Source organism: Montipora capricornis, chromosome 9 (genome assembly GCF_036669925.1).
Source record: "Montipora capricornis isolate CH-2021 chromosome 9, ASM3666992v2, whole genome shotgun sequence".
Lineage (NCBI taxonomy): Eukaryota > Metazoa > Cnidaria > Anthozoa > Scleractinia > Acroporidae > Montipora > Montipora capricornis.
This window is the reverse complement of record NC_090891.1, coordinates 7,799,096-7,814,095: the sequence shown is the minus strand read 5'-3', so window position 1 is coordinate 7,814,095 and position 15,000 is coordinate 7,799,096. Positions and strand designations below refer to the sequence as shown.

Below are 15,000 nucleotides of genomic sequence, written 5' to 3'. Positions count from 1 at the left end.
TTAATTAGAGATGTTAGTTACAGACGCACTCTGTTGTGTCAATTTAAAGTTCTCTTGAGTTTACCCGGAAGTGATTTGCGCAGTGGACAAGCATTGGGACAGTGCTCATAAAAGGGGAAGTGGTGTAGCGTAGGCGATCGCCACAGGTACCCTCCCTTAGTAACGATTGTAGTCGCGTGACGATGGTGCAATAACGGTGTGCGGATTGTTGTGTTAACTGTTGATTGACATATGAAAGCTTTTCAAGTTTTCGGTTAGAAGTCGATAGCAGAGAAATTGATCGACAGTTTTCAGCACAACTTAGCATACCTGAGTTTTGCAGGGTAAAGCCCATTGAGTAAGTATACATAGAGAATATTACATGGCTGTGGCCAATTTCTTTTTCAATTTGTTGTGGTATGATTGGGTCAAAATTAAAAACTGACTGTAATGGTAGATGAATATATTCCGAAAAAGTAAGAGCGGAGCGTATTACCAATCATTTTAGGGTCATGTGTAGGGAGGGCATCGTGCTTATTTAAAGGATTAAAGCCAATTCTCTCATATTTCTTTGTCTTCTTTGCATTTCCAAGTAATTTATTGATACCTTTCCATGTTGACTTTATATTCATAATATGAGAATCAAAAAAGCTTTGATTAAACGTTGTTTTCTTAATCGAATAAGAGTTGCCAACTTATCTCGATATAATTTATATTTTTGCTAGTCCGATTGAAAACAATTTATTCTTCACCGTTTATAGACTTAAGCCTAACTGTCAGCCAACGTTTGGACACGTTTAGTTAGAATTTTAAATTTACGCACAGAAACATTCCCGAGTGGTGCATGTTTATTAACTACATTATTTATATGTTTACATCGCAATTACAGGAAATCTCGTTCTATTTAATTGCGCTTAAATCAGTGAATTTATCCGCATTGAACTTCGAAAAATCCCTTATTTTTTCTTGTTTATTTCCATTAGAGTTTTTGCTTACGACCATAAACACTTAAAGTGCCACTATGATGAAAATCACATCTTTTCTATTGAAGCTATTTTAAAACATAAATAAGTAGCCTGCATGAGCAGAAAAATGCTCTTGACTATTTTCAAATATCTCTTTTTGTTCCAGAGATATTCAAGTTTTTAAAATATGCAAATTAGCCAAGTGATGACGTCATACACTCAAATTTTGATCAAATATGATGAAAAAGGATATCTCAGCCAATTTGCATCAGAAATGTTTGATTCTTTGCAGTAAGATTCTACTAAATGTGCTCCACAATTTGAGCTTAATGTTACCATGGCAACATACTGGGTTCCAGACCTCTCCAATATTAAATGCATTTCTGGCCACCTTTGGCGTTCTATTTTCATATTTGCAAATGGTGCCTTATATACATGATCCAACAAGCATATAAATATGTTAGCTTGAGTTTGTGGTCTTGTTTAAAGTGAAAATCAAGTGGGTGAGGACTGGAAAACAGCGAGTTGCCATGGGAACACAATGTTTTATAGCCGTAAGTGTGTTTTCTGTAGAACTATTAGCCTAGCAAGTTTCAATGAATGGTCTGCGCTGCAAATTGGCGAAGATCTATTTATGTCTCTATTTATATACTTGATCTACTATCGGGTTGAGTGTATGACATCAGTTATCTCATTTGCATATTTTACACATTTTTCAAGCTTAAATATCTCCGGAACTAATGCAGGTATTTACAAACGGTATTTTTATTCTTTCATAGAATTCTTTGTGGTACGCCTAAAAAAATCAAGGGGTAAAAATTTAATCATAGTGGCACTTTAATATAGAAGTGTTAAAATGATCGGCTGTATCGCTAACGATGTTGCCACTGGAAATATCATGAATCAGGTTATTTGTAAAGGTATTGTCGATTAAATTCTGACTGAGGTACCATATACGTATAGTCGTGTTGGTAACAGAAAAGCTCAGTCTCGACCCCAGAGCTCTTCTCTTGACTGATCATGGAGAGAAGAGCTCTGGGGAACCCTAAAACAAAGTGTCTTCTCATTGGTTTTCGTGAAGAACGATCAAAATCGTCTCTAATTGGTGCATTCATGTTAGCACGAGGAGTGAGCTGTCGCCGTAAGGTTCAAATAGCCAAATCTTGGCTATAAAAACCCTACGGCGCATGATCTCGTACATAGAGTTTCCCCAAAGCCTTGGGACGTTCGGAGGCTCTGGTGACGAGTGAGAAAAGCATTGCGTGTATTGCAATAAGATTAAGCTAATTTAATTTTTTTGTATTTCAGCAAGTCAATTGAAATCTCTCATGAGACACGCGTAGGTGTAATCGGCGCACTCAAATGGAGACAAATTAACTTCCCTATTAGGATTTGGTGTTAGCGAGTTAAATTGCGAGGTTGATTTTCACTCGTTACAGGTCATTGTTTTTCCTTTTGAAAAGAAACCCAAAACCCTGAATTTGGCTTTCCCTAGGCGTAGCCAAATTGAGGGTTTCGGGTTACTTTTCAAAAGGAAAAACAACGACCTGCAACGAGTGACCCGTGAAAAGCGACCTGTGTTTTAGACCTCCACGGAATATTTGCTCTCAACGTTTTATATTTTGGACCTTTACAGAAATATTTCGGGGTTAAAATTAAAATACTAAGAACCGAAGTACTATGGATTGGTGCTTCTGGGGAAATCAAGGTTATTTTTAGCTCGGAAAAAAAGACTTTAAATGGGTTGAAAGCTTTTTAGGGGTGTGGCTAGGAAAAGATCTTGATAAAATCATAAAAGCAAACCAGTAAAGAGTCAAAATTACTTGCCGCCCTCAGGAGATTAAAACCGATATTTTCACAAAGTACCCTAGTGACAAAGTTATTGATCCAATTGCTTCTTGATCATTGTATCGGTAATGGCCTCAGTCAAAAATTAGAGAAATTAAAAGATCGTAGGTATAATAATGGGGTTTGATTTGGATGTCAGATCTGCCCAGATTCTTTTTGTCCTTAAATGGAAAAGCTGATAGACGTGAAAAATTAATATTTCATGGTCAAAAACAGTGAATAACATTGTACTCGAATAGACCAATTTCGATATATTAAAATTCAGGCCTAAACAAAAGGCATCATCTCGAGGCTCTGGGGAATAAATATAAGGATTTGTACGAGTTTATTACCCAGAGCTTCGAGATGATGCCTTTTGTTTTGGCCTGAATTTTAATTTATCGCAATTGTTCTATCCCCGATTGAAAAATTCCGCCAACGTAAATATCATACACCGCCTTAACCTTTTGGGCTCCCAAAAGAGCCTGTTTATTCCAAGGCCAAACACTGAGGCCCTGAAAAAAAGTTTTCGTTATAGGGGAGCAGTCACATGGACCCACTTTTTAAGCACGATATACTATTTTGGCAAACTCGTTTCATAGTACGTGTTAATGTACGGAACATTCTTTCTTAATTCTCAAATCATGTTTATTCAGATTAATATACATGCAATTTCTTACAAGGAAAGAAGGATTTAGTTTTGGAACGTTTAAAGCATCAAGCTTCCATCCCTGAAATAAAAGAAAAAGCATTTAAGAAGTGTGTTCGAAACATACAGGTACATCTTATGTCTTAACTAGTGGTTTTGGTTCTTATTTTGGTGCTTGTACCACTACAATGGTATCGGTCTGTTCTTTATTTCTTTTGTTGGTGTTTATCAAGTCACAGAACTAAGATTTGTCTGCTGGGGTATACAAGTCCGTAATTACCGATTGGGCTGCACTATAAAATGAATAGTAATTATCATCGGGGTTCAGAAAACGCCTTGCTGCAAGGTGCGATCGACAAACAAACTTCTCTCCAGAATATTGTCAAACCTACAATCAACTCACCGCAGAATGGTTCGTGAGAGTTTGTAGTCATAAAGTACGTTCCGTTCTTGTTGGTTTGATCAGCAGCAAAACCCAAAGTTGGACATTCATCATCGCATGTGACGCACAATCCCAAAAGATACCGCAGGTTGGTTTTGCATGGATACGCTTTCCAGGAACATTTGTTCTGCACCGATGCTATATAGTATTCTGCAGACCGAAGGTGATTACACCCAATGGTGTTGAAGACGTCTGTTTAAGAAAATGTAGGGAAAGCTTTCTTCATTTAACCGTTGAATGGCATAGTTACTGGAAAATAACAATTTCAAATTGCGGTTGCAAGATGGGCAATTATTCTTATGTCGCGCACAGAGGCAATTGACCATTTAAAGTTGTGTGCTTTGTCACTTAGCCGATGAATGAAAGTGAAGCTACAGTTGACCTTGCTTGAAGCCGTTTTCTTTCAATTAAAAGATTAAGTATCATGTTCATGGCAAATAGCAAACGTCGGACTAAAATTTGCGTCTTGCCAAAAATGGAAGAAACTTGTTTGGTACGAGCTCATTTCTATCTTGTTACCAGCAAGTATCAAGTGACTTTTCAAAAGAGAGAGACGAGTTGGAATAGGGAGTGTCTAATTGGCGTGGGTGGGTGGGTCCTTAATCCTAACTTTTTTTTATCAACGACTGGAGATTCTCGAAACAGACAAGACCTAAGACAAATTTGGACCAAGCACTGAGAGAGCTAATATACATCTTTTTTTATCTTCAAACAAACACGACCCACGATCCACCCACCCACGCGATTTAGCCTCACCCGTTGGAATAATATGATCATTTTCACGCTTTTATGAAAAGCAGCAGCCCTCCGTTTCGCGTAAACGCGAACCGTAAACTAATATTGTTGGGCATGATTGAGCGCACTGAACGGTCTCTCCGTAAAGTATCCACAGTAACAATCACGGCTGGAGTCTGGGACTGAATACCAGGCCTCTTGTGAAGCTTGTTGAACCGTTTCCACCCCCCAGCAATCAACATCGTTCAACAAAATCGAGCAGATGTTGAAGTCTTTTACCCGGGCTTGGAAGCCGGGCAATTATTCTTCTGTCGACTACAGAGGCAATTAGATTATCGGTGACTTGTCACTAAGATATGTTTTACGAAATAAGATTGTTGCACGCATAGATTGGATTTTTTTGCTTGTATTTGAACTTTTTTACCAAAGCGTTGTTTTAAGTAAAGCGCTCTTTGGACTATTTTGGTACCAGAAAATATTGCACAATACTTGTATTTTAGTAAACTTACCAAGTGGGTTAGATAGACAACCCGGCTGTAGAGATCCTCCATTTGGAAAAAAGTCTATATGACCAACAGTTTGTGGAGTCCCTACGAATGGCTCATTGGTATGGACGACGTCAACACGTTTAGCATCAGTTGGGTCTAAACGAACATCTGGATCCATGTATGAAAAATAATTGCCAGCAGGATCTAAACCTAAATATTAAGATTAAAAACGTTGTCTAAAATTCAGTGGCTTGTTGAGAAGAGTCTGAAGACAGAATGCTTAGAACTAGACCATTAGCTAAATAGAACCACATCCGCGATCAGGAGGTCACAATGGGTAAGGACAACGATTAAATTGTTTTCCTCGTTTTTTGGTTTGGGTTAGGCTTACAGGTTCGCTTTACTACGGGACAGTTTCATAAAAAGTAAGAAATAGTACGCAATCCGGTTAACGGCAAATGACTGTTAGTCTGAGATCCTTGTTTTTAGTCGAAAGCGTATCGATCTGATAGCAAAATGACGGCGAATGAAAACATGTAAATGACAAAGCACAATTTCTGGGGGGGGGGGGGGGGGGCAGGAATAATTAAGCTATACCAAGTTGGGAATTTGAGCGGCGTGTTTTAGCGCTTTCTTTCATCAACACCAGCCGGCCCTCTTCATTGCTATCAATATTAAGTAGGTGAAGCTCAGTTACCTGTAATGCGGCCAAGAACCATGTTACTCTCTCGAAGACGCCTTCCAGTATATCCGGCAATTTGAGCACCAAGGCTGAATCCAATAAAGTAGAAATTGTCAGCCAACTTTCTGGAACCGCCGTTGAATTCAATTATGAGCTTTATCAGTTCCGCAGCCTGTGCCCCAACTAATCGAGTGTTTCCTGAGGACTGCTCATACAGAGATTTAGAACCACCAGACCAATCCACTACGATAACGTTGCAATCTTCTCGCTCTAGAAGCGCATCTTTTAGTCTGTATCCCCAATTGTTATGTCCAGGTCCATCCTCTATTTTAAAACGAGCATTAGTGTTTTAGAACCGATGAAATAGGAGCAGCGTGTTGTTTCCACAGCTTCAAATCTACGATGCTCTTTAAAGACAACCGTCTTTTAAAACTTAAATTAGGCGTGCTGTGTGGACTGAAAAAGCACGCGGCATTGGGGTGAGGCAAGTTAGAATGCCATGTGGATAATTCCAAGACCAGATTTTACTGGCTTTTGACAGTCGACTCTGAAATGGATTCTTTCCTCTTCCGTTCGCTTGCTGAGGATTTATTTGTTTTCTTTAAAACTCTTGTGATTTAAGAAAAATCAGTTGCCTTACTGGTGAATTCGACAGTAAATTTCGCTGGAAAAATCGATACACTCATCCGTTCATGATTAATGCGATCAGTCGGTTTTTCAGGTGAAATTAACCGTGGAATTCACTAGTTAGGCAGCGAAGAAAATGATATAATTAAGGAATATCCGGGAAAACCAAAAGGCGGGCAGTTCCAAAGCCTTTTATTTTCACTAATCGTACAGCCAGTAAGAATAAACAAGCCGGGAGCTCTGCTTTTAGGCTTGGCCAAATCTGTATATTATTGGAACCATTTAAGATATGTGTTAAGACAAAATTGCCACTTGTTTCTAAAGTGCTTAGTTATTTTTTTTAGGTATGCATCGTAAAAAAAGAGCCATGATGTTTTGCGTTTACGCGTGTCTACATGTTGATTCCCGTATCTTTGTATAAGAGCACGCATTAATTAATATTTCAGACATTTTAATTGTTTCTGTAGTCAACACCTATTTCTTTCGAGACCGAAATAAAAAAATCTGGGCTTTTCAGAATAAGCATTCTTTCCAGCTATTAGATGAATGCACGTGACTGATTTCAGTCATCTCAACTAGATAATGAGCTTATGAATACATTGTATAATGAAAAGGATTTTGAAAAATAACAGTGAAGTTGAGGTTTTAAACTTTTGCAAAAGCCGTGGACGGTAAGTCTTGCACATTTTATCAGGTGTGCAGTGATCTACTTGACTATTAGAAAAGTTTAAGTAATATATCAACAACGAGTGCTTTGTGTTTCATCATAGGTTCCAAACACCGAGAAACTAAATGAAAGTAAGAGGCCGAAGGCCGGGTGCTTTTATTGTTTAAGGCCTGAATGATGAAGCAGCCGAAAGAAGCTACATCAGAAGAGTTATATATTTTCGCCTAGACTCTGCATGAACTACAGTGACTAATCAATTTTAATGTTTCTCTCCGTGTTCTTTGTACATGACGAAATAATCAAGATATTTGAGACTAATATTGTTGTGAAATGTCACATGGCGCAAAATGGCTATTGTTCTCCGGAAAATCACTTACAGCCACGGAAAAAGTGTCAGATCTATAATAGAAAAAGCGTAATCACGGGACTTACATTGGCTGACATTTACACTCGCTGTCCAGAGCTTTGCTCATTACCTTGAAGGGGTGTGGAAAGAAAACAAAAGCTAGGAAGACTATGGTTTTTCTTCTTTGGTTTCGTATTCTATCACGTTGCGATCAAATTTCTCACTTTTGGTTTGGGAAACCTTTTATAAAGCCTGGTTTAACATTAAATTTCACCGAAGATCCGCGGAGCCACTCAAGGATACACCCTATTCTTGGTTTTCACATGACGTCACGACCGCCATGTTGGTGCCACGACCAAATCCTCCAGGAATTTAGCTCTATTATTATGCAAACGCTTCCCTTTGTTTTCGTTGAAAAACATGGCTGTTGATCACGTGAGTGAAAACCAACAATTCCTTCTACACTGAATTTCACCGTGCAGTGAAGCCCGAAAGTTCAGACTAGCTAAGGATTATGGCTTAACGAGTAATTAGTGTCCAAAGACTGCGTGAACTACAGTGACCAATTAATTTTTCTCCGTGCACTTTGTATGTGGCGAAATATATCGAGATACTAGAGACTAATTTTGTCATGAAATTAGTTTGTCGTGCACTGCAACCTAGCTTAATTGATGATAATCTGCATTGTCTAAAATAGTCGTTCGACCTACCTGTCCAGCCATGGCAGATAAGAATTGTCCTTTTTGAAATGACAAAATTTGACATTTCCACAGTTTCAATGTTCATATCGTCCATCAATTGGGCGTAGTCTTTGTTTGATCTTGTGAACAGCAGAAATTTTGTGTTGATGGTCTCAGGAGCTTGCGGAAGCCACATCATCACATTTACAAATGGCGGATTGTGGCTGAAACATCCGTACTTTTTGTAGCAGACTTTCCCTTTGCCAAAGAAAGCTAGGGTAAGAAAGAGCAAGCAACGTAGAACTTAGTGCAAATTCACTTTCAGGAATGTGGAGATTTGGCCCCAGAATGAGACTACGCTTTTACTTCTTTGTCACCGATGTTTCCTCTCCCTCCACGTTCTCTTTTCTTCATTTGTTTAATATTCCCCACTAAAGGCCTCCGAAGCAATTATTTTAAAAAGATATTTCATTACCACTTACAATTGCAGTAAATTAGTGCAAGTAGAAATGTTATTTTCAGGTCTCTTTATATATCGTGCATTGAATTAAGATAAATTATTTTAATACTATTCAAAGAATGTTTCTTACCGCTTGAATGGTCGAGTAGAAGGACGCCCAAGATTATTAACAAATTATATTTTTTCATTGCTTCGATGTCAGTAACCGAGTGATAATGAACAATAGTTAGGAAGACAAAAATAATTTGTATATTAACAGTGCAAACATTTTGGTGGCCGTTCATTTATAGCCTTTTTGAATTCCCTATAATGCTACGCAAATATGCATTAAAACAATTCCAGCAAAATAAAAATAACAAATCACCAAAGTAATTCATCAGCTGGGTGCAGGAGATCCGCTAGAAATTTGTCCTCTAAAAGAAACAGTTGCGTTTCTATGATAAAACGTGAAGTGTTTGAATAAGTTGCACTAGCGAGAGGATAGTGTAGGCAATGAGACTAGATCGAGGTGTCGCTCGGATTGCAATGTACCACTATGTATAAACTCTGAGTAAGCAGGCAAATCATAACATACCACTTACCGCACCAGTGCTGGTGAATCAAGAACAGCTTGACTGAGTAGAATGGGACTACTTCTGCAGTCCCCTTTTATATAACAAAAATGAAAACGAGGCTATTGTTCCTGGCAATGGATTCTGGTTGGTCGTTGCAACACAGTGGTTCAAGTCATAGATTATTGGAAAGTGGGAGGTGCATGCTCGCATGGTCATTAACTCCATTCATTCTGGAGGACATCACACATCCTTGGGGAGACTATTACACCATCTGTTAATGATGATTTCTTTTTCATGCGATTATCTGCTTTAGTTTAAGTTTGGTTGGACTTTTATCATCCTTGGTACATAATTGCCTCAAACATGCAGCTTACTGGCTTCCAAATAATGATAGTAAAATAGTAATTATCATAAATGACAAAATAGGACTTTTTTTAAATTTCTTAAAACAGCCACTAAACATTTTCGTACTGTCAAGACTTGGTTTATTGTATAACCATTGTTTGCCTTGTTCATTAGGAATAAAGGATGTGACGTGATGCGACTATGATGACACTGATGATGATGATGCATGAAAGAGGACTGAAAAAGCTATTTTGCTGAGCAGTGATTGCCTGTAATTGCCATGGGTCATAAAATTGCAGATGATACAATACTCTTTGTTATTGTGTTGGTGTTTACCAATAATAAATCAAGGCTAACGGTTTCAAAGTTTAATTCCAAGAGCGTAGTAGAAGCATAGCAAATGAAACAACAAATAAGGAAAGGTAGAGAATTGTGAAGACGGACTAATTGTTTGAAATCCGATGCCCTTCAGTTGTTGATTAATTAATCACACCTAGTGGTGATTTATCGGCTGTGTGCAAGTTCCGAGGAGCAAACACAATCGTCCGCTAAAAAAAAAAGCGTGTGCAAGTTCAGAGGAGCAAACACAATCGTCCGCCAAAAAAAAAAGCGCGATTGTCTCCCCAAAGATATGTGTTGTCTTCCTTTTAGAATGAACAATGTTAATGAATATGCGAGCATGGACCACCCAAGGCGTTTGGACGACCAACCACAATACATTGCAAGGAACAACAGCCTCGTTTTCATTTTTGTTATATAAAACAGGGCTGAGTGGTGGTCTCGCTCTACTCTGTCAAGCTGTTCTGGATTCACCAACACTGGTGCGGTAAGTGTTGTATTATTATTGGTCCGCTTATTGAAAGTTTATATGGGTACATCGAAATCCGAGTAAAACCTCGTTCTTGTCTCACTCTCCTCTTTTTTGATCTCGCTAGGTGCTACTTACTCAAACACAACTATTTCTTTTAGGAAGGCAATTTTTAGCAGAAATCCTACACACATCTGATAAATTACTATCATTGATTTCTCAGTCTTATTTTTACTGTTTTCAAATTGTTTGAATGCATCTAGGCGTAGCATTACACGGGCAGTGTACTTAAACAATGAAAATAGTAATAATTTTCAAAAAGGGACGGGTATTAATGAATGGTCACGTAAATGTTTGTATTGGTTAGTTTTATTTTTGTCTTCCCAACTATTGTTCATTATCACTAGGTTACTGACAACGAAGCCATGAAGAAATATCACTTTTTGATAATATTAGTCGTTCTCCGTCTACTCGACCATTCAAGCGGTAAGAATGATCCTTTGAATCGTAATTATTAAAATGGTAGTTCCTCAATTCAATACAGAGAATAAAGAGAACTGAAATGACATTGCTACTAGCATTAATTAATTGGCTGCGATTGTCAGTAGTAATACCAACCGTCATTGTTTTTAAAGTCTATTGTTTCGGAGGCCTTTCGTGAGAAATATTAAACAAATAAAGAAAAGAGAGCGTGGAGGAAGATAGAAGATCACTACTGACAAGGGAGTAACAGCACAATCGGGTATAATCTGGGGCCAAAAATATGTCGTTATTAAGTTTCTTTTGTTTCATGATCCACCTTTTAGGAACTTAAATTCGCAGAAAGTTCTACGTTTCTTGCTTTCTGTCTTACCCTAGCTTTCTTAGGCAAGAGTAAAGTCTGCTATAAAAAGTACGGATGTTTCAGCCACGATCCGCCATTTGTAAATGTGATGATGTGGCTTCCTCAAGCTCCTGAGACCATCAACACAAAATTTCTGCTGTTCACAAGATCAAACAAAGACTACGCCCAATTGATTGACGATATGGACATTGAAACTGTGAAAATGTCAAATTTTGACATTTTAAAAAGGACCATTCTTATCTGCCATGGCTGGACAGGTAGGTTGAACGACTTTCTATAGACAGAAGATAATTATCAAGCCAGGTTTCAGTGCACGACAATGACATTTTATGACAAAATTAGTCTCCAATATCTTGATTTATTTCGCCAAATATACAAAGTTCACGGAGAAAACGTTAAAATTCCTTGGTCACTGTAGTTCATACAGCGTTTTTGGACACTAATTAATCGAAAAAAATATAGAATACATCGATTCAGCTTCCTTTCGACTGGTTTCATCATTTAGCTCTTAAAGTTAAATATTTGGACATCATTCCAAGAATCATGTTTTCGCAACAATTTAAAAGTAATAAAATCGTAATCAAGGTACAAATTTAACACTGAAAATAACGTTTATTTTTTTTACCTCTGGGCTACTTCCCTTTATATCGGCGCTATTTAAGTTTAAAGCGTCATTGGGCATTGCTCTCTTTCATTTGTGGTAGTTGAACTTTCTTTGAAAAACTAATTAATTGTTAATTAGCCTGTTATCCAATACAAGATAACTGAAATCAGTCGCGTACATGTGTCTTTTAGATTTGCTGATATGGAATGCTCATCCTGCAAAGCCAGAGAGGTTTTCGATTTCGGTCTCGGAGGAAATCGGAGTTGAATACAGAAACCATTAAGATCTCTGTTACTAATTTATGAGTGATTAAGATGCATACCTAAAAAAAGGTAGCGTACCACTTTAAAAACAAGTGGCAATTTTATCTTGTATCCTGAATACCGGATTGCGAAATATATATTCAATGTCTGCGATGTCATATTCGTTTCCTTACGTTTGCTTCCTTGATGTGAATTTGCATGATATCACCACGGACATCAGATCGAAGAACCCGTGAAAAAAAATTCCAACAACTATTTGATAACAGCTTATCTAAGGTTTTAGCAGTTTTCGGACAGTACCTTTGTTTCCTTAGCACTTATAGGCCCGATCAACTGAATACGTATCCTCGCATAGCTGAGTCTTCAAGACCTTTTTATCTCGTAAAAATATGGTCTTTGAATGATACACAGAACATTCTGACTTGGCTCACACTATTCCCATGCTTTTTTTTCTCAAGTCTACATGACAAGCCTATTTTCTTTTTCGTAATTGAAAATTTATAAGTGCATCGCCACACATGTATGTTCATCGTGTCTAAAAACACTACTACTAGTTTTTTTAAATATCAATTCTTTACCTTTCGACTATACTTTTGTCTATTTTTCAAATAGAGGATGGACCTGGGCATAACAATTGGGGATACAGACTAAAAGATGCGCTTCTAGAGCGAGAAGATTGCAACGTTATCGTAGTGGATTGGTCCGGTGGTTCGAAATCTCTGTACGAGCAGTCCTCAGGAAACACTCGATTAGTTGGGGCACAGGCTGCGGAACTGATAAAGCTCATAATTAATTACAACGGTGGTTCCAGAAAGTTGGCTGACAATTTCTACTTTATTGGATTCAGCCTTGGCGCTCAAATTGCCGGATACACTGGAAGGCGTCTTCGAGAGAGTAATATGGTTCTTGGTCGTATTACAGGTAACTGAGCTTCACTCAGTGAATGAGGAAATGAAAAGGCCGATTTTGGTGACAAAAACCACTCAAACATGGCACTCAAATTCCCGACTAGATATAGCTTAATTACTAGTTTTCGTTCGCAGTTGTTATCGTATTTTATGGCTAGTTATTACATGCCTAGATTTTCGGCTTATCACAAGAAATTCAAACTTATAGACATCAGTGCTGCATTCGCTGCTCTGTAGTGTTTCTTTTTCTGAAACTCTCACATGATAGTAAAGCGAGTCTAAAAGAAACCTGAAACAACAAACGAAGAAAAAAAATTGGCTTCATTGTGAGAAGCTTTCAACGTTCAGACTCGTTCGTTGCCTTTACCCATTGTGATCTCTTGAGATATATTGAGATGGCGGCTGTGGTGCAACCTAAGTAAAAGTTAGTTCCAAGTACTGTCTTCACACTCTTCTCCAACACGGCAATGAATTATAAAGAACGTTTTTACTCTCAATATTTAGGTTTAGATCCCGCAGGCAATTACTTTTCATACATGGATCCGGATGTTCGTTTAGACCCAACTGATGCTAAACGTGTTGATGTCGTCCATACCAATGAACCATTCGTAGGAACTCCACAAACTGTTGGTCATATTGACTTCTTTCCAAACGGTGGATCTCTACAGCCGGGTTGTCTGTCCAACCTACTTGGTACGTAAGTAATGTTTAATTTTTTTAAAGTGCCATAAAATGTTGGATTTTTTTCCAACTGCAAAACTTGTAATAGTCCAAAGAGCACAAAATGAAATCGACCGATTACAAAGAAATAGACAACCCTGCCTTAAACATTATATACCGATATTTATGCCATTTAGTAGCAACATCGCCTCCCCTCCCCTCTCCAAAAAAAGCCCATTCTTTCATTTTCGTTTAGTTAAAACACCGCTTTCGTCAAATAAAAAGCTCAAAGACAAGTAAGAAGTACACGTAACAAGCTTATTTTGTAAAACGTAATCTAGTGGCAAGTAACATAATCGATTAATTGACCTTTTTCATAGCTATTTGCTTGTTACCTGGCCTTTAAAATGAAAGTGAGGCTGGAGTTGACCTTGTTGGGATACAGACCTGACCAGACCTCCCTCCTCCTCCCTCCTTATGTTAACGAAGTTCTTCTCGTGCTAAATAGTTCAATTTACATAAAGCAGTGACCTTTCTATCCGAGGAAGGTCAACTCCAGCCTCACTTTCATTCATCGGCTAGATAACAAAGCACACAACTGCAAAATGGTCAATTGCCTCTGTACGCGAGATAAGAATAATTGCCCATCTTGCAACCGCAATTTAAAAAGGAAATTGTTAGTTTCCAGTAACTATGCTATTTAACGGTTAAATGAAGAACGCTCTCCCTACATTTTCTTAAACAGACGTCTTCAACACCATTGGATGTAATCACCTCAGGTCTGCAGAATACTATATAGCATCGGTGCAGAACAAGTGTTCGTGGAAAGCATATCCATGCAAGACCAACCTGCGGTATCTTTTAGGATTTTGCACCACATGCGATGGTGAATGTCCAATTTTGGGTTATGCTGCTGATCAAACCAACAAGAACGGAACGTACTTTATGACTACAAACTCTCACGAACCATTTTGTGGTGAGTTGCTTTTGGTTTGGCAGTTTTTCCAGTGTGTGGTTTATCACATTTTCTCCAAGAAACCGCATTTGTCTTGGATCGTTACCCTTTTACACCCGTAGTATTCTGTTAAACAGTAAGATCATTCTGCCATACAAAGCCAATGCCGATTACGATTTCCCATTCTCCTGTAGGAATGCATTCTATTCGATCATAACAGACCTATAAACTCCAGGAGACATATCACATTGTCACTCTTTAATTAGCCAACAATGAACAAGCTAATCTGTTTTCGGAACAGTTGTGAAAACCTTTTTTCCACACGCCATGCCATGCGAGGTTGACTTAACAAACTTAATTCAAGAGCATACTATTCGTATCATGGTTTTTCAACAAACTGGCGTAGATTTTCTGATGCAGACTCCAAAATAAAGAAAAAGAGTTGACTGTATCCAAACAAACTAGTTCAAATTTCTTTTTACCTCCAGCATATAAGATGTATTTTTGCAGCA

The 15,000-nt window shown here is 38.1% G+C and overlaps 2 protein-coding genes across 2 annotated transcripts in view; one reads left to right on the top strand and one right to left on the bottom strand.

Moving 5' to 3' along the window:
• Positions 1 to 3,399: 3,399 nt before the first annotated feature.
• Positions 3,400 to 9,158, bottom strand: LOC138016548 (pancreatic lipase-related protein 2-like). Its single transcript, XM_068863720.1, has 7 exons — positions 9,131 to 9,158; positions 8,678 to 8,755; positions 8,118 to 8,360; positions 5,783 to 6,091; positions 5,107 to 5,295; positions 3,824 to 4,054; positions 3,400 to 3,502 (listed from the first exon to the last, which is right to left on the bottom strand). Exons 2-7 carry the CDS (start codon positions 8,733 to 8,735, stop codon positions 3,489 to 3,491), a joined length of 1,044 nt encoding a protein of 347 aa, XP_068719821.1. The 5' UTR covers positions 8,736 to 8,755; positions 9,131 to 9,158; the 3' UTR covers positions 3,400 to 3,488.
• A 1,044-nt stretch (positions 9,159 to 10,202) lies between these two features.
• LOC138016349 (pancreatic lipase-related protein 2-like) overlaps positions 10,203 to 15,000 on the top strand; it is a 4,965-nt gene continuing 167 nt past the window's right edge. The window contains exons 1-6 of the mRNA XM_068863504.1: positions 10,203 to 10,272; positions 10,662 to 10,740; positions 11,113 to 11,355; positions 12,578 to 12,886; positions 13,378 to 13,566; positions 14,279 to 14,509. Coding sequence (XP_068719605.1) covers positions 10,680 to 10,740; positions 11,113 to 11,355; positions 12,578 to 12,886; positions 13,378 to 13,566; positions 14,279 to 14,509 — 1,033 coding nt within the window. The 5' untranslated portion in view covers positions 10,203 to 10,272; positions 10,662 to 10,679. The remainder of the gene's footprint in view (positions 10,273 to 10,661; positions 10,741 to 11,112; positions 11,356 to 12,577; positions 12,887 to 13,377; positions 13,567 to 14,278; positions 14,510 to 15,000) is intronic.

Bases quoted from the DNA above. Each gene is read 5' to 3' on its own strand.
- LOC138016548 (XM_068863720.1), bottom strand. From the start codon at position 8,735: ATGAAAAAATATAATTTGTTAATAATCTTGGGCGTCCTTCTACTCGAC. The intron at 8,361-8,677 runs GTAAGAAACATT...TTCTTACCCTAG, and splicing joins TCTACTCGACCATTCAAGCG to CTTTCTTTGGCAAAGGGAAA. The intron at 4,055-5,106 runs GTAAGTTTACTA...TTTCTTAAACAG, and splicing joins TTGTCTATCTAACCCACTTG to ACGTCTTCAACACCATTGGG.